The sequence below is a fragment of the Ornithodoros turicata genome, chromosome 5 (assembly GCF_037126465.1).
Source record: "Ornithodoros turicata isolate Travis chromosome 5, ASM3712646v1, whole genome shotgun sequence".
In the NCBI taxonomy this organism is placed as follows: domain Eukaryota; kingdom Metazoa; phylum Arthropoda; class Arachnida; order Ixodida; family Argasidae; genus Ornithodoros; species Ornithodoros turicata.
The window spans coordinates 57,584,180-57,611,008 of NC_088205.1; the positions used below are offsets into that span (position 1 = coordinate 57,584,180).

The window sequence follows — 26,829 nt, forward strand, 5'->3', positions numbered from 1 at the left end:
AGCGCACGCTAATAAACCCAGTAAACCATAAATGTCTCTGGGATGACTGCAAGACATCCTTACTAGGATATGTGGACTACCTGTGGACGTCCATAATCCTCCCGATGATGTCAGAATGGACACCCCATGGATGTTAAAACAAGCATCTATATCATGTCACTGGGATGTCTTTCAGAGACATGATCTGGTACCTGGTGTGGACATTTTTTATGTTATGCTAGGTGTATATACTTTGAGCAATATCATGATGCAAATGTGGTTCAGCTTCAACGTTTATTGGTGTACTGACTGAGTACAGTAAGACAGCTTTTCATAAAAATACTCTCGACTAGAATGAATTAGAAGTAAGATAGGAAGCTACAATGGTACCACAGTAACTAGGAGCTTATACATATGCTGGGTTTATAAGCATTTTTAGCAGAATGGAGACAAAAATATACAGGTTGTGTAGAGAACGAGGTTAAGCCACATTGCACTACATAGCACGTAGCCAGAGTAGCAGAGGCACTGCCGTGGTAACACACGTTGTGTTCCCTATTGACGAGTGATATCAGGTTTGATGTGATTGGGGACGCTGTCTTGGTGCTCATGTTAACATGTGGAGCTGCTCTGATACTAATGTTAACAGAGCTGCTCAGGCTGATGTTAACACTACAGCCGCTCTGATGCTGATGCTAACATGAGGGCTGCCTTGATGCTGATGTGGCACAATAGTTGCATTGATGCTGGTTATGGCAATCTTGAAAATTCTGCTGTGTGGCCAGCAATGGCAAGCTATTCACCGCCCCCTCCCTGTCGCTGTCTACATGCTTTCTGAAATGTTCTGCGAGGTAAGCCGCTTATGTCTGGGGGAGATATGAACCCGCAAACACCCACGCGAAACAGTAGATCGCAGCAAGAAATCACTTTATTCACCACTCACGAGTACGTACCTCTGAAAGCATCCCCATTCATCATGAACACACCTGAGCACTCGTCTCACGCGGGCATAAAATTCGCAATGATCGGACGATGAACAACAACGAAAAAAAAAAAGCACATGGATTCTCACTTCCGCTCCAACTTGCCTTTCTCAAAGCATTTGCTAATCATGTAATGACGTGCATGAGTCTCCGCCACACTGAACACAATGCTTGCGTCTTTCTTCCTGGTGCACGTTGCGCCATACACGCCAAATCTGCAAGAACTATCTTCTCAGAAAACACGATGACAGCTTAGCCATGTGCAGTTGATGTCAAGACATATACGTACTGTCTGCACAAAGTCGCTCACGGTTTCACCTTGCGTTCCATCTCCCTCTCGTTGTTCAGATTGCCTGCAAATGGAGTGAAATCTACAATGACAATGCATGGCACAGCGAAACATGTTATTTCACAGTTATATTGATTACACACCTGACACGGCAAAAATCCTGATGGCGAAGAGCGATTTTGGCTTCAGATACAGGGCCGCGTCCTAACTTGACATTTCAAACGAGCCTGACTGGTCTGCTGGGGGTTGGCAGAAACATTTCCCCTTACGGGCTCTTTCTCAGACGGGTTGCTAGAACGGCAGCATAAACTGGGAACGACAGTACAAACCCTCTAATACCTGCAGACTTAGCAAAACAATAATACGCTCGAGATCATGCGTACCAATCGCGGCGATGAGAAACGTGGCCGTTACGGCCAAAGCGAACCGAACAAACCTGCGCATGCGCGACAGACAGCGCTGGCTGGTGGCATCAGGCTCCCACAGCTCCCCATAGAGCCCATAGTTTGAGATAATTCAGGCAACACTGGACATGCAACCAATGGTGGTGGTGGTGGTGATAGGGCTTGCCGTTGTCGGCCTCACGTAACCAATGAAACCAATGAAAATGAACTATGCAACCAATGAATGCAACCAATGAAAATGAACTATGATGCCTACCTTTCGGCCAATCAGGAGTCTCTCAGTTTGGCTCGCCTTTCGGCCCGGTACTGGCTACCATCGGCTTTTACCTTTACTGGTTTTCATGCCCGACGCTTGTTATTCCGCAGAACAACTAGGCAAATTTTTAACAAAATACACATTTATTTGAAACATCGTACTGATTCAATAGTCTGATACAAATATTCACCGTGCCTACAGAGTCCAAATCGTTGCGTTCGTTGACCAAGTTCGAACTCGAAAAACACACACACACTCAACTCCCAGAAGTGAGCGACGCTCACACGAGTGCATGCGATTTCACGGTGAGCATCTCCTTTCGTTGGTTGCAGTGCGAAGGTTTCAACGAAGCGGGCAATGCTTGTCGCACGGACACCGAATCCTGTCTCCGTTGTGACTGCATTTGAAAATGCGACGGCGCTCACAAGTGTTCCTCAGGCGTCAGCTCACCACTGCATTTCAGTTCTGAACTCGAGAGACTGTTCGTACGTAGGATACTTGTGTCGGGGAAACATCACAACACGCGCTGAGTCACTTTGACACACGAACAAATCTGGGACTTCTCTTTGAACAATGCCATCATACCGTGGCGTCAACTGACATCGTCGAAACGCGAGACGCCGCTGCCACTTCTCTCCCTTCTCTTCTCGTAACTGCCCGCCAGACAGGCAGCCCGCGAAAGAATGCTCTTTTGAAACTTTGCCAACCAATAGCGGAGCGCGCAATGTCCTTCGGCCAATGGGTATCAACTATGATGCCTGACGGAGTAATACCAGGCTCCCACAGCTCCCCATAGAGCCCATAGTTTGAGATAATTCAGGCAACACTGGACATGCAACCAATGAAAATGAACTATGATGCCTACCTTTCGGCCAATCAGGAGTCTCTCAGTTTGGCTCGCCTTTCGGCCCGGTACTGGCCAGTACTGGCTACCATCGGCTTTTACTTTTACTGGTTTTCATGCCCGACGCTTGTTATTCCGTATTCCAGAACAACTAGGCAATTTTTTGACAAAATACACATTTATTTGAAACATCGTACTGATTCGATAATCTGACACAAATATTCACCGTGCCTACAGAGTCCAAATCGTTGCGTTCGTTGACCAAGTTCGAACTCGAAAAACACACACACACTCTACTCCGAGAAGTGAGCGACGCTCACAGGAGTGCACGCGATTTCACGGTTAGCATCTCCTTTAGTTGGTTGCAGTGCGAAGGTTTCAACGAAGCGGGCAATGCTTGTCGCACGGACACCGAATCCTGTCTCCGTTGTGACTGCATTTGAAAATGCGACGGCGCTCACAAGTGTTCCTCAGGCGTGGGCTCACCACTGCATTCCAGTTCTGAACTCGAGAGACTGTTCGTACGTAGAATACTTGTGTCGGGAAACATCACAACATGCGCTGAGTCACTTTGACACACGAATAAATCTGAGACTTCTCTTTGAACAATGCCATCATACCGTGTCAACTGACATCGTCGGTACGCGAGACGCCGCTGCCACTTCTCTCCCTTCTCTTCTCGTAACTGCCCGCCAGACAGGCAGCCCGCGAAACAATGCTCTTTTGAAACTTTGTCAACCAATAGCGGAGCGCGCAATGTCCTTCGGCCAATGGGTATCAACTATGATGCCTGACGGAGTAATACCACGTGTTTATGACGTGCAAGCATTTTTTTAGAGCCGCGAAGAGGGGGAGCTGTGGGGGCCTGGTAATACCACGTGTTTATGACGTGCAAACATTTTTTAGAGCCGCGAAGAGGGGGAGCTGTGGGGGCCTGGTGGCATGGTGAACAGGCAAGGACGCGGGAGTTCGTGTTGGCATGCAGCCAATGCAGCCAGCGCGACCCAAGAAGCAAAAATAGCAAACTGCACAATATAATATAATACCATAAAGTCTGAATTTTTGCAAAGAAAACAAAGCTCGAACAGCGCTACGAACGTGACAGACACATACTAACAAACAAACAAACACTCCTATTCATTTCTACTGATAGAATTGGAGCTAAACGCGTGAATCACACTACAAGAACAAAGCACACTGCTTCAAGAAAGCATATCAAATGCACCGCGACAGGACCGGCGTCGGGCTCACATAAAATAGCCTGCCCAAAACAAAGCCTTCACCAGGTTCGCGAGGCAATTCCATTAAAAACGCTCGGCCTATCCTACAGATAGCAATGCAAACGCGACTACCCTTATTTTTTAAACCACTATTTCACGCAATAGTACATAAATGTATCACTCGTGTCACACGAAAGAGCAAACACATAGCACTTACTTGTCAAGTGGGGTCCCTGGTTCAGAAAAGCGCGCGCGCACACACACACACACACACACAGACACACACTCACATTTTCACAGTCACAAACACAAAGTCTATTTTCACAACCACATAAATCCATATTATTCCTCAGGTCAATAATTATCCTACCATCGTCAAAAGACGGTACAGACATGTATGCGAACGCAAAACAATAGGTCTTCGTTCCGGATGTAATAGGATATCGTCACTCGGCCGGCGCGAACCAAAAAAAGAAAGAAATGCATGTTCGCTATACATCCAAGAGAAAATGGTGCCGCGCTTTTGCGCAGAAGTTATGGTACAGAAGGGAATTCACTTCTTTTTGCTTTTATTTCCCTGCACCCATATATTTTGCAGGAATACTATAGAGTGGAACGGGTAAATGTGAACATCATTCGCTACACACTGTAGCTCTCATCATTTTTAAACCAAACCACTTAACATGTGTTCATCAGTCTTCACTAAATAGGTGAGCCGATAATGACTCAAAATAAAATAAAATAAAATAATCATTCCAGCATCGCTGACTGCAAGCTTGGGTACCCAACAGAGCAGTGCGCTCCCATCAACACGCCTTAGGCTGACCTTACACACCCGAACCGTTTTCTGAATACATTCTGCTGGCGCTGGAATAAAAGATTTATCGCGAGGGTACTACGATGTCATCTCTGCTTCTGTTTACGTGATAAAACAGTGCGCTCACTCGAGGAATGGGTAACGGATCGCGCGCGTCACGTGTCCAAACCGCGAGAGCGGGCCCGCGTTGCGCTCGCGGTGTGCATTGCTATCTGTAGGATAGGCCGAGCGTTTTTAATGGAATTACCTCGCGAACCTGGTGAAGTCTTTGTTTTGGGCAGGCTATTTTATGAGAGCCCGACGCCGGTCCTGTTGCGGTGCATTTGATATGCTTTCCTGAAGCAGAGTGCTTTGTTCTTGTAGTGGTGGTTCACGCCTTTAGCTCCAATTCTATCAGTAGAAATGAATAGGAGTGTTTGTTTGTTTGTTAGTATGTGTCTGTCACGTTCGTAGTGCTATTCAAGCTTTGTTTTCTTTGCAAAAATTCAGACTTTATGGTATTAAGCTGTCCGAGAAGAAGTGACTTTCCCTGCTCGCTTAAGATAAATTGTGTGTCCTTTTTCTGTGCTCTCTTCACGCAGGGACAATGCAATTGTGTATTTGCATTATACAATAATTATCTGATAGCAGAAATGGGTGTCTTTGTCACAGTTTATTACCGTGTGCCTCGTTATTTTTTTATCTTATAGCCATGAGAGCAAAAGTGCGTGTAGTTTTTCACTGGCCGTTTCTTACTTTCTCTACTTTTATGCAGAAGAAAGCCTCCTGGTAAAAGCTGAATAGTGTTCTATCAGTAGAAGTGGGGCTGTTTGTTTGATTTTGTTGGGTGCTCGATATGTTGATGAAGTAAGCAGTGCTTAATTTTGCAGTTATGAGTTTTGAGCAGAAATGCTGGTATCTGAGCACGGGGAAGAAATTCCTATATTTCTCTGCTCCCTTTGTACGTCGTATTCCGAGCAGGAAATAGCAAACCGCATTTAGTTTACGCGAAATAGAAAAATGAAGTTATGTATGCTCTATGATTTTCTGTCGCAGGCTTAGGCCTTTTCCCCGATGAGAAGTATTTTGTATGCGATGTCCCATGTCTGGACTTGTTCAGTAGTGTCTTTCTTGCTGCAATTTTTACCCTTTGCTAATATCTTGTTGTTGTCGTTTTGTATTAGCCGATGAGCTTCGTAGCGATGTGTGGTAACGCCCAGTAGAAGCGATTTTCCCTGTTCGTATTGTGTAGACGCTTGGCCTGCGCTTTCTTTACGCAGGGACAACGCAGCTGTGTGTATCGCATTATGCATTAATTTTCTGATAGCAGAAATGAGTGTCTTTTTCTCAGTTGATTAGCGTGCGCTACGGTTTCTTGCAGTTAACTATTGGAGCACAAGTGCGTGCAGTGTGTGTGTGTGTTTTTTTCCTGATTTGTGACGTCATCATGGCATGTCTGGACTTGTTTAGCAGTGTCTTTCTTGTTGCAGTTTTACCCGCGGCTAGTACCTTGTTGGTGTCATGTTGTGCTAGCCGTTGAGTTTCATAGCGATAAGCGGTGATTCTCCGCTTATTCCTGAGCGGTTCGACTTAAGCCTTTTCTCTGCTCACTTAAGGAAATGTGTGTGTACCTGTCCTGTGCTTTCTTTACGCAAGGGCAATGCGGCTGTGTATGTGGCATTATGCAAGTATTTTCCTTTAGGCAGAAACGGGTGTCTTTTCCTCAGTTTATTAGCGTGCGCTACGGTTTCTTGCAGTTACAGCTATTGGAGCACAAATGCGTGTAATTTTTCGCGGCTCTTTTCTCCTTTCACTGCTTTTACTCAGAATGTAGATGAGGGGAAACAGTCAGAATCCAGGGAGAGCAGAAGAAAGTCGCTTGGCAAAGGAGAGTTCATGAGAATTGAATTTGTTTGTTTTTTGTTATATGTTGTTGAGTGTCAGTATTCACTTTGCTTGATATGTTGATGGAGTAAGCTGTTTGCATTTATAGGTATTTGTGCAGAAATGCTGGTATTTGAGTGTGGAGTAGAAATTCCTATAAAGCACGTCTCCTTGTGCATTCGTGAACTGCTGTCTGTGTGTGCGTGCTTTTTTTCTTGATTTGTGACGTCATAATGGCACGATTTTACCCGCCGCTAGTATCTTGTTGTTGTTGTTGTCTTGTGCTAGCCGTTGAGTTTCGTAGCGATGTCCGGTGACTCTGCTATCATTCCTGAGTGCACCGTCTTAAGCCTTTTCCCTGGTCGCTTAAAGGAATTTGTGTGCCCTTGTCCTGTGCTTTCTTTACGCAAGTGCAATGCGGCTGTGTATGTAGCATTATGCAAGAATTATCTGATAGCAGAAATGGGTGTCTTTTTCTTAGTTTATTAGCGTATGCTTCGCTTTTTGAAGTCATTGCAATTCAAGCACAAGTGCGCACAATTTTTTGTTGCCCTTTCCCTTTTTCACCGATCTTACGCACAAGAAAGTCGCATGGTACAGCTGAATTCGTGAGAAGAGGGTTTGTTGTTTGTTGGATGTTGTTATGAGCTCGGTATGTTGAGGAACTCAGCTGTTATAGGTATTTGTGCAGAAACGCTTGCATCTCAGCGCAGGCCACCCTCAGTGTAAGGTATGTGTATAAGGTAGTCTATTTTGTTGTGAGACTACTTCACTGCATCACTTCGGCTGAAATGGGAAGAGAGAAAAAAATGAAGCGCTTGATTAATAGTGATCCAGGTAACAGAGCAATTGTAGTTTCCATAGAAAGTAGAATTTTAAAGGAGCTAGGAAAGCACTTTAATCACTAGCATTTTTTTTAAACCAAGCGGTTAGTAAGCTTATTAAAATGCACCATGCGAAGTAATACTATCAACGAAACAAGGGAAAGGGTGCAGGCTAGCTGGTATAGATCCATGAAGAAGACCGAGAGACACGGACACAGAAGACGACACACGTACGTGTGTCGTCTTCTGTGTCCGTGTCTCTCGGTCTTCTTCATGAATACTATCAACAGGTGCATAAATATCGCAGAATTCGATTTTGAAAATCGCGACCGTGCGCAACGGTGGCAATACCCGGTAGAGCCCTGCGCGGATGAGATTTTTTGCATCCGCATCCGACCCGCATCCGCGCACACGTGGTCCGCATCCGATCCGCATCCGCAACACACACAACAGTTTACATCCGCATCCGATCCGCTGACGAAAACGCACCATCCGCATCCGATCCGCAAAATCCGCACGTTCCGAAGGACGCGTAAAGACCGCCGCGAGCATTTGTTGGTATAATTTCGGATATGCTTCCACGCTGTCACGGAAGGACTCACGACGACAAGCGACGGGAAACGTTTCAACAAACGCGATAGGGAGATACTTCTGGAACGCGTGGAACGCTACCTTGTCGGTGCACGTGCGGTTCGAGACGTCAGGATACGTTCTCTCCTGTCTTGGCCGTGCAATGCCAAAGGTGAACCCGAGCATCCGCCCGCTGTCGCCGCGCAATGCAAATAAATTGCTAGTGGACAAATTACAGCACGCGGTATATCCGCATCCGATCCGCAACCGATCCACTGCCTTCGTAACCGCATCCGATCCGCATCCGACCTCGCGCCACCCGCATCCGATCCGCACACCGCAGAAAGTTCTAAATTTCCATCCGAATCCGCAAGCATCTTGCAGATATCCGCGGATATCCGCTTCCATCCGCGGATGGTGCAGGGCTCTAATACCCGGAACAAGCCGTCGAGCCGCTTGCGTCATTTTGACGTCAGAAAAGTGGAGCCCCTGATTGGTTTCGAAGAACGTCGTCTGCTATTTTTCACTCGGAACCCCGCTGCAACGGTGGAAGGCGTTTCTTTTGCTTTTTCTTTGGTTTATCAGATACAGTAAACGAAGATTGGTCTACAGACACTGTTCAAGGTTAGGCCGTGAGATTGTAGAGGCCTCCTCATTGAACTCCCCGAGCGAAGTCAACCAAAAATCGGTCAACCTCTCCCCGCTTGACCTTGCTTTCCCTAAAGCGACCTTCCGGACTAGGTGGATTATGATAATAAACTTCAGGTGCCAGTTGAACGCTGTTCTGTCCCTGTCTGTGTTTTGTATGCTGTTCGTTATCGTGGTGACTGTTTCTTGTTGTGTTGTTGGTGGCAATACGTATAAACACAGTGCAGCACTAAGCGCTGCTTCAGTTCACGCCTCAAAATGATCACTGCATCGCTATGACCACTAATTCCGTCCACTATGTCATTATATCAATATACGCTATATCACTAATTTGCTATGATCACTAGTGCCCGTCACTTTGACTAGCAACTTTGTTAGCCATTCAGTTAATTCCTTATTCAGCTGGAGGACTGTTCTTGCCCATACGTTGTCAGATACAATCCAGTGAAATCTATCGCAATATGCTGTCGCCGGCACATCGTGGCATCAGGAGTTGAACATTCATTGCCTGAGTTACACACCAACATAGCCAAGCAGTGTCATAAGACCACCACAATTTATGGTCAACTTACCAATCATCGAGCTAAACGAGAATTGGCCGATGCAGACTACAAATGTGGACGACGCAGACACGCCAGTTTGAGTTCATCCGTGCTCGGCGCCATTTGTTTTGTCACCATATAGTGCATCAGTTTTATCCACCATATAGTATGACCAACAACGCCAGTTAAGTTTGCGTCCGACGACATATCAGCGTGCACTGAAACAACACGTGAGTAGCGGAAATTTTAGCTGACTATAAAATGCACAGCGAGTGCGTAAAATGCGTTGCGAGCAGAAAACTGTCAACGGCAAACTGTGACTAACCCAGCGGTGGTGGTGGGTGGTGAAAGGGCTTGCCAGCCATAATATTGCAAGCACACAACCAACCAACCAACATGCCGCCCTGCTAAGCCAAATGGCTTCTAAATGTGTCTTTCGTTCGCTAAGACGACTTGGACACATAGATAATTCCTGAATTTGAGTGGTTAAATAGTGATGTTATGTTCTTAATCGCGGCATATCATCTGACGAAGCAGCATTTCCCCTTTTCCTTGTTTCCAGAACATGAATTTCGAGAACTGGGGTTTCACGACCAGGAATTCGAGGTCCTCCCTTATTCATCCCTTGACAGGGAGAAAGCAGGGGGAAAGAAAATGGAAAGAAAGAAAAGAAAACCAGTTATCACTGACCCGGATAGAAGCGCGGTCGCCGCTTTCAACTTTTATTATGTCACCAATGACGTTTTTTTCATTCTCCTCCTCGTTTGACCTGGAGGAGCGAGTCGAGTGGGAACACGCGCGGCGATGTTCAAGTGTCTTTTTTTCTACGAAAAAAATCGTAGAGAGAAAATTTTCGTGTTGATCATCAAGTTAAGTTACCTGCTTCCACAACGCGTTCGGAACGGAAAATTTTTGAGATAGCTTTCAGAGCTCCTTTAAGGCTCCTAAATCATAGTTGAGCATAGTATGGACTTTTTGTGATAGTCTTTCTAAACTGCAATGCAATAATCATTAATATAGTCGAAATGCAATCATATTCCTGTAACGGCGTTCTGTCTAGTCCTCCGTCGAGCGCGAATGGAACTTTGCCCCAGGCTTTCGCGTCTTTTTGCTCGCAGGTGTAGCGTCAGACAACGAGTATATGAGCATAGAAAGGGTCATGTATTACATAAGCCTGATGATGATGTTGAGTGATCTCACTTATTATTTTAAAGAGCAGTGGTAGTTTACCGATGTTGTGATTCTAATGACTATGATGAGCCTTTGGGGTGAAAATTGCTAATATACACGGTGCTTTTTTGTTGAATTTTAATGTAAGAATGAATATCATTAAGAGTAGGACAAAGAAAATAATCTTGCGATTTAATAAATAATAGGACTCTTTGTCTTTGCCGCTGTCTTCTTCAGACAGGATGTGATGACGTCACGCAGTGTTTCAGGTGTCTGTAGCAATGCATTGACCGTTACTGAAAAAAAGTGTAGCAATAAAAAAATGGAGGATGGTGCATTGTCCTGGACGGATTTATGATGAGCACTGTTTTTGAATAAGAGGAGTGTGTGTGTGTGTGTTTAGAAATAGTTTGATGATGGTTTTCTGCTTTGTTCAAGTGTTTCTCTTCGCTTTTTTCACCCTTTTTGTCTGACAAACATGCGCTGACATGCCCTGACCTGTTCTGTCATGCTTTCCTTCTGCATGTAGTTCTGTATTTTTTTTCGTTTTGACAAGGAACATTCTTGTCTTGATGATAGTGCTGCCCTGAATGGGAGTAGTGCTAGAACGATTCTTAATAATTTTGCGATTCATTTAGTTCAGAGAGTAACCGCAAGGGGGACAGGTGCATGCTTTATCCAGGAGGAACAAAGCGTCATTATTCAATTATCTCTCTGGCTTTCGGATGGGACGGACATGTCTTGATTAGCTCGTTGGATGTAGCCATTGATGGTACTTGTTAGGATATATTGTTTTTTCCTGTATTCGTAAGTCTCATTTAGTTAGACTTTGGGAATGAAATGTTTAATTTCTATAATCAGCTTTCATGCACGGTGTTTTTCTGCAATAGTTTCCTATGCAATCGTTATAGTAGGATAAAGGAAATAATCTTGAGATAGTGATTCAATAAGTAACAGGTCCCCTGTCTACAGCATATGCGTGCTTGAGCCACATAGCTGCACGCTTGGCTGATGACATCATGCCGCAGCTCTATTGTTTCAGGTGGATCTTGTCCAGAGGAGATGGGTGGAAAAAACATTAGTGGAAAAAACAGTGTAGCCCTGAGACAATAGGATGACGTCACGACCAATGAGAAAGGTCTGCAGAGGGAGCAAGGAATCACTTCTCTCTTGGACACTGGTGGGTGTGGATGCGTTAATTCTGTTCCTAGCAATTGTGTTGGCCGTTAGTGGAAGACCGTAGCTTTGGTGGGGTTCTGTTTGCCTCTGATGGGGTGCAGATGTGTGGTTCGTCACTGGTGAATGGTGGATTTTGTGACGAGTGAATTTACAATGAAGGAATTCAGTGTATATGTCCAATGATGGTGAGTGTCTTTTTCACTCTGTTCAAGTGTTTTTCTGTGTTTGCTTTCCTCTGTTGCACAGCGCCCTCAATGGGAATAGTGCTAGAACAATTCTTAATAATTTTGCGATTAAATTAGTTCAGAAAGTAACTGCAAGAGGGACAGATGCATGACTTTCTAGAGGAGTAAAAAGCATTACGATTCAGTTCTGTGTCTGCTCTCGGATAGAAAGTACGTATCGTTCTGCGCTCCTCTGACTGCCGTTGTGGTTGACTGAGTTGTTGTGTAACTAATTCTTTCGCACGTGATAACTTTGTCCCCCTTTTTTACAATTTTCATGCCCGTGCATATCGGGCACTGGTTGCTGTTGTACCTGTAAGGGCATCCCCGCTATTATCTATCTTCAGCAAAAGCTGCCTTGGGAACGAGAGTAGCGCTGTCGTGGTTCATAATAATTTTGCCATGAAATTAGTTGAGAAAGTAACCACGAGGAGGGCTGCTGATGCATAACTTCATAGAAGAGAAAAAGCATTGTGAGTCAGTTCTGTGCCTGGCTGTCGGATGGCGCAGTCATATCATTCTGCGCTCCCTGTGACTCCTGTTGAGATGGGCTGATTTGTTGTGTAACTAATTCTTTCGCGCATGATAACTTTGTCCCCCCTTCTTATGATTTTCATGCCCGTGCACGTCGGGCGCTGGTTGCTGTTGTCCGGGCAACCCTGCCATTTACTATCTTCTTCTGTCTTCGGAACGGGAGTAGCGCTGACGTGATTCTTAATAATTTTGTCATGAAATTAGTTGAGCAAGTACCCACTAGGGGGGTGCAGATGCGCGACTTTATAGAGGAGAAAAAAGCATTATGATTCAGTTCTGTGCCTGACTGTCGGATAGAGCAGTCGCATCGTTCTGCGCGCCCCGTGACCGCTGTTGTGGTGGGCTGTTTTGCTTCTGTGCCTAATTCTTTTTGTTGATAGCTATTGATGGTTAGCATCTTTACTTTTGCTTTTACAGCCTCTGTATTACGAGTGTTTTTCTCCTTGCATGTCCAGAGCTGTCCTAACCTGCCCAGATATGCCATGAGGATGTCACAGCTGACGTTACAGGATGTCCAGAACTTGTGGTCAGAGCTGAAGATGCTTTGCAACCTGCCTCTGTGTTCCGTCGCCCAGCGATGGTCAGCGTCCGTTCCGGACCGCTTTCTTCAAGATGACGTCATTGATCTTCAACTAAACTCCTTCGTTCCACTCTATTTCTATCTTTTTATTTTATTTTCTACCTATTTTTTTATTCTTTATCAGCTCAAGTAGCCGGCAACACACACTGTGGTCTGGACACGTCTTAGATGCTCCTCAATTAGTGTAATGACCCACTGAATGATCCCAATTATTGTGGAGGGTCCAAAATTGCTCTAATTGCTAATTAATGGCGTCCAGGCTAATGTGTGAGTTGCCGGCTTCTTAAGCTGACCCAATACTACTTACGCCAACCATATTGTAAGACGACAATTCCATGCATGAAGAAAAAGGGAAACACGCCAGACATAGTTGCTCGGAAGCTAACCGAAGACTACATACACTAACACCTCTATGCTTCACTACAAATATTCATGGACGCATCAATTGACGGAAATGCTGTAACTTGTGCAGCAGCATTCTGCATTCCACCTCTGAACGTAGATTGGGCAGAAGCCATCCAAGGGACGACGTCGACTAGAGATGCTTAAATGACCGCTATCCTAGCTGCACTAATGAAAACAAAAGAAATGAATCGACAACCTGGCCCCGTGGTAATTCTATCTGACTCAAAAGCTGTCCTTCAAACAATATCCAACAACTAGAAAGACCATCCTGTTGCATTGCAAATTCTCGAAATCATAAGAGAACTAGAGATCAGGGGCCTTGCAATGGGTGCCATCGCACAACGGCACCTGGAAATGAAAGAGCCGACTCCACTAGCCAAGGACGCTGCAAGACCTCCTCCTACACTCCACGCTATTCCAAGTAATGCTCAAGCACAAACTGCTATAAATGAACATGTATGGCACTTTAAGCCCGATGCCAGGACAGCGATGCAAACAGCTCCCCCCCCCCCTCTGCGTCACAAGGGGTTTCACAAGGGAAGAAACTTCGCTTCTAATGAGATTGCGAACTCGAAGCGCCAAGGCTAAGGACGCCCTCTGCATCACACTACGAAGTAAAGATGCGCTGTGCAACACCTGTGATGTCGAAGAGAATATAGAACATATCTTGCTTCATACGAACAGCATACGAACAGCAGAGAAAACGCCTAATGGAAAGCACGAGGAACCTAGGTCACCTAGGTGAGACCCCCTTCTGGAGTCACTCATTTATCCTCTTTTTTTCTCTCTCTCACTGACGACTTGCCGCCCGTCTCGGCAGGCAGACCGCCCTCTCTTTCTTATTTGTTTATTTCTTTACATAAACGATACCCCCCCTCTCAGAATACATAGTCTTTTATATCTCTTTCCGACTCCCGGGTTGGTCACCCCAGGAAATCATTGCCCTCTGGCGAGAAAACATGACTTCTTGTGATTCATTTTACCCTTCTACCTTTGTTTGACAAAGCAAACAAAGGTGCTGCCCTCTCCCCTTGTACATTCCCCTCCCATTCTTTGGAATTGTCGTGCGTCACCATAATACCCCATTCTTACTGAAGACAGCGCCGCCGTCGAAACGTCGAATACCCCCTCTTAGTATTTAAGTCCCCCTTTTATACCTGTTCCTGTAGTAGAAGTACTGTCTCCACTTCTGATTCTTATTGAATATCTTCATTCTTCGTGGTCAACCGCATTCATCCGATTCCACTATATATATATATATATATATATATATATATATATAACGTTGCCTGCCTGCGTACTGCTGATGAGGCCCAAGAAGGCCGAAACAGCTGTCCAGTGGTGGCATGGCGACGTTTGACTTACAAACACATGCTATACGTGCAGCCAAAGAACTCTGGCTATTTTTTTCCCTAGTATACTTCACTGGCTTTGCACTGGGCTTTCAGTGGTGAGTTACCTCACCCTGACGGTAGGAATGACGTGTTACATGACCTTTTGACGCCATCCGCTCAAACGTTGCCTTCCTGCGTACTGCTAATGGGGCCCAAGAAGGCCGAAACAGCTGTAAGTGTGTAAGTGTGTGTGTAAGTGTGTGTAATATGATGTAAGGCGCATTTGGGATGATGAGAGGTAGGGTGATTTCACTGCATTTTCAATAAAGTCGAAACAGCTGTTCAGTACTGGTGGTGGTGGTGGTGATGTAGATAAAAACTGCTCGCCGCGGTTGGCCACGCTGTCCAGTTACAAACACATGCTATACGTGCAGCCAAAGAGCTCTGGCCATTTTTTCCCTGATATATATATATATATATATAAAAGTGAAATAATAAGACTTGGACTACAGATTACAGGAACGTTAACAAAAACTAATTTATTTATTGGACAATTTAACACATAGATTAAAATATATATATATATATATATATATATACCCTTTCGGGCGCAACACCGCAAGAACAAAAGGAAGATGCAGACCAGTTATTTTGCAAGGCAAGCAATCAGACATAAGGTACATATTGGATCACACACTTCTTTTTCCTGACGTACTTTCCTACCGCACCCGAATAGTGAAGAGGTTGTCATAATTGTTGAAGCGCCATCTGTGTACTGGATGGGTGGCATTCTGGTCGTAAACCTGCATTAACCGAGTGGCACTCAATATCAACGCACGACTATGGCTGTTACAGTGAAGAACGTATGATGGTGACCTACCCAGATGCCATCTGGAGTGCAGGATTCAAAAATGGCTGCATGACCACCCCATCTTAGATATATGTCCCATCCAGCGGTGAAGGTTGCAATGGCCGTCCACCGGGGGATATCACCGCAATTTTCACGTACCTGCAGAAAGAAAAACACAAATAGCCCTACATTTGTAAGGGACATAGAGCAAGAATTCACCCACTGCAGCATACCTTTATGCCTTCGTGCCACTGTTGCGTAGTATACTGTACCAGGTTTCCGCATTTTTCCTTGACCAGAGACAGACATTCCTTATCGTCGTAACGGTTGATAACCCATTGACCCACTAACGGAGTTGGGTCTGCGCATTGAATGAACCCGGCATCTGGTGACAACCCGGGATCGGAGTACCGAGAGGGGGGCAAGAGGCGGCGCTGTCCACGCCCTGGAGTTCCAAGGATACCTGTGGAAAATGTTTTCTTTACTCACATGTGAACAGAAGTGGCTTTAGGACGGTAGCCGCCTACATTGCGAACAGGCACAGACACAAATAAGAACAGAGTCTACCTTCATCTTGAACGTGCAAATGTTAACTTATTTATTCAGTGTTGCCCACGTCTGTAGCTCAGCGCGCGGTGTGTTACGATAGTGTATATAGGATCTGACACATTAACGCCCCGCCTCCAGCGAGAAGGCGAAGTCTGGGAGTGAAATTGGAGGAATGGTCTCAGAACGGGTGCCCAAGCGATGCTTATTTAGTGACTCTACTTTTAATTAGCAGAACTCTAGAAATTTCCTACAGACGAATCATGAATCAGGGAATTTTTTTTTTCTGTACACTGTGGTTACAAAACACCATGGGCCTTTTCCATGTACATGTCGCCCCCGGCGTCGGAATGCAAAACCTCGTATTTTGTCCCCAAATGAGCGAGGGGCATTTTTCGGACTGGCACGTCGCGTGGGAAAGTAGCGAGAAGAAGATTGCAAAAAGAATGCGGAAAGAGCGAAAGCATATTGTACTGATTACGAGTACAAACCCAAGCAAACAGTGGCCAATGGCCAGAGGTTGGCAGGGGTCTGGTAGGCCTTTGGCCAGCAGGTTCTTTGGCCACCAAAATAAAATTTGAGGTTGGCCAAAGTTTGGCATACCAAAGTTTGGTAAATGATTTGGTGCCATGTATGGTACAATCACGTTGGCCTGATTTGTGCCAATAGATTGAGTAAATCAAGTTGTTTTCGGACAAAGTGCGATGTCAAGTTTTCAAAGTTGCATAACGCATCGTGAGGAATGCACTTGCTGTGGTTTGCAAACAACGTCGACATTCAGTGAAAAATATAAAATTAAATAAAGTTCAGAAATGCAGAGCAATGTCCCGCACTGGCCTGGCACACTGTTGGCAAGCACATGGCAAATAAGTGTGGCAGCAGGTTGCTTGGCCAACAAAGCAACTTTTTCGGTATGTCAGCCTTCTGTCAGACAATGATTGGCAATAGCTTGGCAACCATGTATGGCAAGTATTGAATAAGAAGGAGGAGACGTCCGTAAGGGTGGAGTGCCTAGCGTTTAATGACAAGGAAAAACCAATGGCGGCAGACTGCCTACACCGCGAGCCCATGAGATGCGGGCCAGAACCCTTAACTTCTTTTACAGCATGCATACCTTGGCAAAACTCGTAACAATCCCTAAAATATATCAAATATATCTGATGGAGATAAAGCCCCTGGTCAGAAGTTATTAAGATTCACTTGAGAGCATTACGTGTTTTCAACGTAAGCGTGCTGCTGTCTGTGCAAAGTATTTATGAGTAACACTCTTCGAGCAACAGAGTAAACCTGGTTTAACAGCTCCGCTCAGGTAATTACATTGGAAACGAGAGTCTGAATTACAAACACAGTATTTCACATGAAAGGATGCCAGGAAAGTTGTTGGCTATACTTGACTCTTTGCAGATGCACGGCTTAATTGCAAAGACGTATCCTCGTCACCGTTACAAACGTTTTACGCCCCACTAAACACTTGGTGAACATGCTCTGCATAGTGTGTATTTGAGTATATGTTCCACTCAGTTCGCTAACTGAGGCGCTTACCCCTCACCCCCCAGTGCCGATGTGAGGCAGGTGGGGTATACAACACTCTCGCTGGCCACAGAGCTAAAGACGGGTGTCAGTGGCGCGTCAGTGCTTGTAGTCAGCCACTCACGTGGCTTCCCACGTCAAGAAAAGTAAATTTCGCACAAATAACAAAACAATCGAAACCTGGGGAACATATTTGGGCAGTTGTTGGCCAACCAAATACATACCAAGTGTTGGCCTTTTTGGCAAAAGGAACAAATCCCATTACCAAACTCTCTGGCCTAGCTTAGACCATTTATGGCAACTTTGGCTAGTCAAACTCACCCCAATATTGGCCCACATCTGGTGTGCTCCTTCGGCAGGCCTGTGTTTCGGCACACATTGGCCAGCCAAACCTTTGGCCAAGGAACCAATGCCACACTGGTCCCATACTCTTTGGCCAAACTTGGAAAGTGTTTGGCCAGTCTGGCTAGCCAACGTTTTGCCAATGCTGGGCCATATTTGGCATGTTGCTTGGGAAGTGTCGTCAACCGTCGGCCTCGAATGTCTGCGCAACCTTGACACATATTACCTACCCCAAAACATGGCAGCACTGGCTGAGCAAATGCGTATTAGTCGGAAAGGGTCCATTGTTGTCATTCATGTTCGTCAATTCAAAGCACATACGCTCCGCAAGTCCGCGAAGTCAATGTGCATGACGTCACGGTGACGTTTTAGAACGCTTTTGACTGGCCGGAAGAACCATGTGCGCGCTTCATAGAGGTAAACGAAGGAACATTCGATGCAGAGAGTGTCTCCAGGAGGGCCAAAAAAGCTCTCATTTCTGTATCAGAGGGCCCACTTTTGGTTGGGGATGACCTTGGTTTATCGAAGAAAGACAAACGGAAGATTAACGCATAATGTTTGCTGGAGTTTGATGATGATGATGATGATGATGGTCGTGATAGGAGAAAAAAATGGCGATGTGAGCACGCTTATTGCGGGACAAGCTACTCCAGGTATAGTAAAAAAAGTAGTTTTAAGTGTTCGGCTATTAATAAGTTCGTTCGTGTGAGAATTCCCCGGCAAAGGTGCAACAAACGCTACAAAGTGTTACAAAACGGACAGCGGAGGGACAAACAGAAACGAGCGCCTCTAAGAATTCCGCAAACAGTTTTCCCGTTTCGTTCAGATTATGGTATCGCGGAGTAGGCAACTAAGGCGAACTGCAAGTGCCCTCACAGAAGTGATAAATGTAGTCAGATGGCAGCTACAATGCTCTAAACTACCATATACGACGGGGCCAAGACAAAAGTGCCTCAGAACGCGTACAAACTTGTATATTACAATGTGAGGCAACAGGAGCCTGATACTGTGGCAGTGACACCCAAACGGACAATGACGAGGTTCGTTCCTGGTAAACTGTGAGACTCCACTGTTATTAGTCGTTAGAACTTCTATTGGGCCGCACAAAAATTAAACTGTAACCTGCTGTGGTGCTCGTCGCTCTGCCACAAAGGCATAGCCTTTGTAGTGCACCATGTTTGAACACTGTTTGTGTAGCCACTATAAAGACAGCACAACACTCATGGACACAAACACTCCCCCAGCCATAGAACGCCGTTTGTACACGCCAGCAGCATCGTCGGCGCGGCCGACACTACATCGAAATGCGATGATGTACAGTCATAGGTGGGGAGCAACGCGTTACAAAGTAGTGCGTTACCGGTAACGCGTTACATTGGAGTAGTGAAATATGGTAACGCGTTACATTTGGGAGAAAAGTAACGAGTAACGTAACGTCACTACATTTTTACTAACTAACGCGTAACGGCGTTATTGCGTATGGCGTTATGCGTTATTGCGTGTTCGGGAACATTCGTTCATCATCTAAACTTGAAAGCTTGAGTGAGGATATACTGCAGACTTGTGCCCGTTACTCGAAAAAAGTAATTGATTACCGTTACCGTTACTTGTACGGAAAAAGTAACTGATTACCGTTACCAATTACTGTACTCCAAATGTAATTGAGTAACGAGTAGAAAAGTAACGCGTTACTCCGGTCGTTACTCTGCATTCACGCAAATTATACCCGTCTTTGTGTGCCTCAGAGTGAGGGAAAGAAAGAAAGAAATCGTTCAACAGCGGAACAACTGAAATAACACGAAAAACAAAAACAAAAAAACAAGAAAAAAACGCGCAGGACAAGTAGATCTGTATGTCTACTTTATTATCGCCTGGGAAGACGTTGACCCGATTGTAGAAGAGCATTGCGTGGATCTTCCCATGACTCACTACACCTCCAAAGCTACCACAATGGTACCACCACACTGGTGTAGTAAGAGATTAGGGAGGGAGACCCTGAAATTCCATAACCTTATTACAATGACCTCCGCTTGGTATAGTAGAACGGTCCAAAAAATACTCACTGCACGAGGGTCTCGACTTGGGGCAGAACATCTGAAAGATGAGTTAATCTCTACCGGAAAAGTAATGAATTACTGAGTAATCGATTACTCGGAAAAGTAATTGATTACTCGAGAAATTACTTTGACAGTAAAGTAACTGATTACTCTAAAAATTACTCATAAAAGTAATTGATTACAAGTAACGCAATTACTAGTAACGCGTTACGCGCAAGTCTGGGATATAGTGCCTGCAGAATACGGGAAAATCCCCGATTTTTTCTATTCATCTTCAACAATGAGAAGAAGGTCACATCGGCACCCACGAAGAACGCAAAAGAAAAGCTATTGACCTACCCTGATTGAGATGGCACCTTTGTTAGTCAACTCTGTTTTGTTTTGTTCACCTATGTTTACCACACTCCCTCTGGTATTTCTCGGATGAATGGGGCAAAAGCGACAGAAAAATAGCCTCTGCCCTCTGAACAAGTAACAGAGTACCCAGGCATTGGCTGTTTGGATTTGTACTGTGTGAGATAAAAGGTCACCATCTCTATCAACCTTCACAAGGAGCACCACTGTTCATTAGGCGTCCTCTCAGACAAACGGGCGAAGCTCAATTTTGAACATCAACTACTTCTGCGTTGCAATAAATCGGACATGTAAGTTGTGTTCATGCGTGACTTTTGGTTGTGCGCAACATTTCTTGTATTGGTTTGCGGAATGCACTTATGTAACTCAACCAAAATGGTACATATTATAACGACAACTGGTGAAGTAATGCAAAAGTAACGGCATTACTTATTAGAAGTAACGGCGTTAGTAACGCGTTAACTACTATCGCAACAGTAACGAATAACGTAACGCGTTACTTTTTGAAAAAGTAGTGAGTAACGGTAGTGCACCACAAAATAAAAGTAACTTCCCCACCTATGTGTACAGTCATAAATACAGCAGGTACTTAACACTCAACAAAACGGAAAACACACGAAACGTATGGCGGGTTTCCTACTGTTTACCATTCTGTGCCTCGCACGTGGAGTCGACATGGGCCTTGGCGAATGGAAGCGTGGCACGTCACTTTACAACCTCGCCCTCTTCTGCTGCGCAGAAACCTACTTGCCGAGCATATAGGATCTGCTAGTTCAAAGCTCTATACAAATTCATTGCATTTTCTGTGTAGTATATAAAGGGTGTCCAGAAAACGTGTCGTGGAATTATAATTAGGGTGTCGAATCGAACCCGAACCGAAAACCGTACCCGACCATAATTTTTGCCGGAACCGAACCCGAACCGCAATTTTTATGACGCTGTTGAACCCGAACCGGAGCGGAACCGGAAAAAATAATTGAGGTAAACGGTTCGCAACAAAACGGTTCAGACATAAAAGAAATCAACATAAGATTTCAAGTGCCTCTCAATCCCCGAACGAGGACACATTGGTGTCCCCGTTGGACATTGGGACGAATCATGGATATCGCAAATTTTCACCTAGCAGTCAAACGACGACGTATGGTAAGTATGCTTTCAGAGCCTTTTTTAACACGTTGAAATGCAGTTGTCCTCGTGACCGCAGCGGCTAGCACCGCGCGCACGCGCAGCGGCATCTGCTCTTCAGAGAGGAGGCGGTAGGACGAATAAAGCAGGAATGGAGTAGGCCAGTTGTGTAGCTCTATAGGACGAATATGTGATTAAGCAAGCGTCCAACATTTCCCTTTACGCGTGAGCACTAAAGATTAAACAAGTCAGAAACATGAGAAGTGGAGAAGGCGCGAACGCATGATGGTGCCTGTTTGATTGGTCGTGGTTTTGAACAATAAATGTATTTCTGTTTACTGGTAGTGCAGTTGTGTCGTGACACATTGCCTTTGTGTTGTGGATTAATTGGTACACTGCTGTGAGCTCGGACAGAGCAAGGCTGCCAGACTTATTTCAAAATGCTTCAGTACGGTTTCAGATCGATTCACGCTGCGAATGCAGTGTGCCGGCAGGTACCGTCGTCTATGTATAATGCTGTCAGGGATGGACAGTATTTAAATACATTGTAATTAAAATACTATTTAAGATATATATACATCTATTTATACTTTGTATTTAAATAGAAAAATACTAGAAAAATGTATTTATAATTATATTTAAATACCAACTTTCGGGTACTCATTCTCGTAAATGCTTTATAAATACTCCTATATATACAGAATGTACTGACTCATATCCTAAAATTGCCCTGCATTTGTCCTTTCGGGAAGACGGGCAAGGGGGTGGGGATATGAAGCGAAAGGGCGAGTTTCCGGCGCAGTTATGCCGTGGTCGCGCCAGCATGCGCATGCGACAACCGCTCTTTCACTGCTGTTGCGGACAACGGACGCGACTACCCGATTACCTTGTTGTACGAAGCATCCTCATCAAATTTAGCACAAACCCTTGTTCATCGGCACCTGTAGAGATGCTGTTCGCCTTTGCGAATCTGATTGTGAGGCCGACCAGAAGATACCTAAAAGACGCAATCTTCGAGAAATTTCTAATCTTAAAATCGCCATGATAATCTAACAAATAAATGTTATTGTTAGTTGCTGATTTGTTGTTATAACCATCATTATTTCTGTAATTCCAGGTGCCATCTTCATATGCCATCCAGATGCCATCTTACAGTATTTATGGTAGTAGTTACGGTATTTAAATACTGTATTTATATTTTGTATTTAAATACTCTAATTGAAAAGTATTTATGAAGAGTATTTAAATACCCCTTTCAACAAAGTATTTTGTATTCTAATTTAAATACTCAAAAAATGTATCCATGCACATCCCTGAATGCTGTCCATCTTATTGAGCTTCCTTTAAGTGTATCTTGCTGGCACTGTGCGTGTGAAAAAAGAGGTTTTGGGAACAGAAAGGGAAAGGACTACAGCACTTCATCAGCGTGGACGCTATTTGCAAGTGTTGATCCATTTCTCCTTTCACTCGCTAAAGGGAGTACCGGACCACTAAAAACGTCAATGCAGAAAACAGCAGTAAGCTTAGCTACGGATTTCCTGATAAAAGCAGTTTTATGGGAGATATAAAATGGAAGCGTTGAACCGGTTCGGGGCAGCGGACCGGTTTGTTAACCAGTTCGATTTTCGGTGTGGCCGAACGGGAACTGAACCGGAACGAAATCCAAGCAACGCAAACCCGAACCGAGCCCGTATTTTTCGTGGTTTGACAACAAAAACACACCACCTAGGTTCATGCAGTAAAGGGCATTTGTACGTACTAGGCTTTTGCCGCCTCTTGATGCGAATGTCATGCAAGTTTAATTGCGTAAATTTTTGCAAACTGATCTTTGACAAGTAAAGGTCACTTTTTTACCACACCAATGCCAAGAGTGTCGAATTTACTCAAATTCATGATAATTGACAGAGATATTGAGGAGCTATCTCATCGGAAAGAATAGCCAAACATCATGCTTTACGCCGCACCCGCAGCATAGCGCGCGACGAATTTTTCCGCGCAGTCGGTGTCAGCCCGACGAAAGGAGGTTGGAAACCTGGCCCACACAGGGATAGTAGAAAGAGATAACACAGACATGGCTTATCGCATCTGGCTTCCGCTGGGATCATGCCTTCCCTTTCCCAATTTCGGGAACTGTCACTTTTTCTACTATCATTCTGTGGGCTGGGTTTCCAAGTTCCTCTCGTCGATCTGACAGCGATCGCGCTCAAAAAGTCGTCGCGCGCTATGCTCGGGGTGCTCCAAAGAGAATGATGTTCGGCTATTTGTTCCGATGGGATAGCTCTTGAATATCCTTGTCAAATATCATGAATTTGATTAAATTCGGCACTTTCTTCACATTGGTGGGGTATAACTGTGACATCTACTTGGCAAATTTCCGAGTTCAGTTCGCAAAACTTTACAGTGCATAGAGTAGAACGTTGTCCATAACCAGTGTATATAAAATAGAAAATAATTTTCTTACGGGGAGTACTAGCTTCTCTGCGCCCGCAGTTCCCATAGCGCTATCTACCGCTCAAGATGAGTTTTCGGCGCAGAGCACAGCCGAGACCACCAACAAAAAATCACAGCCGTCAGACGGAGCAATTAGTTGCCGCGTTGTTTGCCTGCCTGGCGTGGCGGCATGCTGTTCGGAGGCGTGAGACCGTGCTTCTGGGGAAAACCCAGAGTTACTCAGACTGCACGGTCGGTGTCGGGATTCGGATCGTAGGAATGGTGACGGAATGAACAAACAAAAGCAGCAGAACACAAAAGGAGACGTTTGGGAGAAGTGGATGTGGATTTACTCTGATTAGAGAGGTGAAAGTCTCAATGTGGTGGACGCTTCACTGCTGGACGCATAGCATCACGCCTCTAGCGAGATACTTTCCTGTATTGTCCGAATTCTGGATATTCCCTAATACTTACGATCCACTCATGTGTCACCAAGCCCCCAGTAGTCTTAAGAAAAGCAAAGAGCAGCGATTACTGAGAAAGAACAGTACCCCAAACACAATTCCAAATAACGAATATCCGAACTACATTTCTACCTTGCTGGTGATTTGCAAGAAATAACAGGATGTGCCAAAGCCCAACACACTGCTATTGAAGAAGTTCACTTACCCGTCACTAAAGCCAGCAGTAACGCCGCTGTGGATACTATTAAAAACTTCATTTTCTCGCGATGAATGTTTGATGAATCGTCGTGCTAGAGCTTATGTACCCGCGCCAATAAGGGTGTGAGCGGTGGTAACGTGGAAATAACATGACATCATCTATTTCCTGCTTGATTTTATGGCGAACAACAACAGCAATAAATAGAAGGATGACAATGTTATCACGATGTTTCATCATCCTTTAATGTTCCGCCGCTACTCAACGTTTGCCACGGCCAATGATTCCACAGTCACTTTCCGCTGGGAAAATGCGGTTCAATTTCCCCACAAATATGCGATAGTTGCTTCGACGTGGCTGCCGTTTGATCGACTGGAGCATTGCGTCTTGTCGGTCGGTCAGTCAGCTGCGTGCATCAGTCAGCAGCATAATCGATCGATCGAAAGCAAACCATCGCTAAGCTAAGCTGAGCTAAGCTAAGCTAATCGATCCCTACGCTCTGCCGATGAGAGCCAACAAGCACGCAACGGCTGTCCACAACTGGGACTGTGGCACGCTCGACTTGTAAACATATGCCTCACGTCCAGGAATGGAGCATTCGCTCATTTGTATATTTGTATCTGTACTTACTGGCTTTGCACTGTGGCCTCCAGAGGTGTTGCTAACACCGTGGAACATTGATGTCTTGCAGAGACACACTGTGTTTTTGCCGAACCAAGAGCGTGTCAATGGGGTAACCAAGGTGCATCTAAACTGGTAGCGAAAACAAGCGAAAATACCAAATCGAACCCATCGGCAAGGCCACCAGCAAGAGGCGCGAGCGACCCTGGGTGTTGACAGTAGAGGTACGGTAGTAAACAGAAAAACTTTACAACATGGGCGTGGCTTGTGTGTGTACTAGTAGGTTATTCATAATTTCAATGTAGAAAAAACTGTCTGTTGCTCCGCTCGTGCACATACGAGCGTATACAAAATCATCTACCACCCGAGTACATTTCCGTGTCCTGCTCCCTTTGCGCATGTGTCACAGTGGGCATGTTTACGGTGTTTATCCGTGCATCTCTGTGTCCGTGCATTGTAATACTGAGTTGGTACACTTTTTGGGTTCAACAGAAAACGACGTTCACATCTCGGAGCTGTAGACCAAGAATAACTTGTGTGAACAGAAAAATGCAATGCATCCCCTGTTGCTGGCCCCGCGAAAAAAATTTCGTCATAGGAAGTGCGGCCATGATAGCGTGAGTGTTAGCAGGAATCAGCGGTGCACCAACGCAACGATGCCACGTTTCGTTGCAACTTACCTATAATAGCCACTCACTGAATAAATGCAAGCGTCTAATCACCACGTGTACGTGTAGCTCTAGGAGAGAAATGGAACTTAAGTGAACCTTCCTAATTTCATTGTTGTCATCACGATGCCCTTCAGTCTGGAATTGTATAAATCTGTGATAACTCTATGTATTTCGAATTGATATATTTAATTAAACCTGATGTGATTTATTTTTCTTTATTCCCGTCTGGTGTTGTTGCTTGGATGAGGGAAAGGGTATACAACGCAAACACAGTGCGCGAATATAAACGTGCCATGGCTAATTATGCACTACTTATTATTCATAGTGGTGACGTCATCCCTGACGTCATTTATTTACAATCGTAGTGGTCCGCTCAACAGATGGATGGCGCTGACCGTCTCTATCATGGCGTCATTCTGAAGACACAGGGGCCTATGGGAGTTGCGCTACCTGTCTAGATATACCTTGGGGTAACTTTACCAGTAATCCTGGCGGTTACTGTGTACAGGGAGCATCACAATGAAGACTACTGAGGCAGGTGGTGCTTTATTTTTGAGGCGTGATGTGGGCGAGCTTACGCTTGTCCCATCCTATACAGTTGGCAATACAAGACTACTGAGGGATGCTCACATGTTTTCTGTGGTGGGTAGTCCTCTTGGACTACCCTAATCCCGGAGCAAGAGGGTTAGCACACCCTCCCTCTCCTGTGCCACCATTATCTCTCCCCTCCCTCTTTCACCCTCCCCTATTCTCCCTTTCGTGGGTGCACTTCAGAGCAGGCTGACCGCACATTCCCTCTATGTCACCCCCTCCCCCAAGAGCGTGTCACATCCCTACGCTCTGCCGATGAGAGCCAACAAGCTCGAAACGGCCGTCCACAACTGGGACTGTGGCACGCTTGACTTGTAAACATATGCCTCACGTGCAGCCATGGAGCATTCGCTCATTTTAATATTGTATCTGTACTTACTGGCTTTG

General features: G+C 45.2%; 1 protein-coding gene across 1 annotated transcript; it reads right to left on the bottom strand.

Annotated features, from left to right (window-relative positions):
* Positions 1–15,178: 15,178 nt before the first annotated feature.
* On the bottom strand, positions 15,179–24,698 carry LOC135396074 (domesticated amidase effector 2-like). Its single transcript, XM_064627112.1, has 4 exons — positions 24,569–24,698; positions 15,749–15,978; positions 15,546–15,674; positions 15,179–15,468 (listed from the first exon to the last, which is right to left on the bottom strand). The coding sequence occupies exons 1-4, from the start codon at positions 24,618–24,620 to the stop codon at positions 15,385–15,387; spliced, it is 495 nt and encodes a 164-aa protein (XP_064483182.1). The 5' UTR covers positions 24,621–24,698; the 3' UTR covers positions 15,179–15,384.
* Between the last annotated feature and the right edge of the window lie 2,131 nt (positions 24,699–26,829).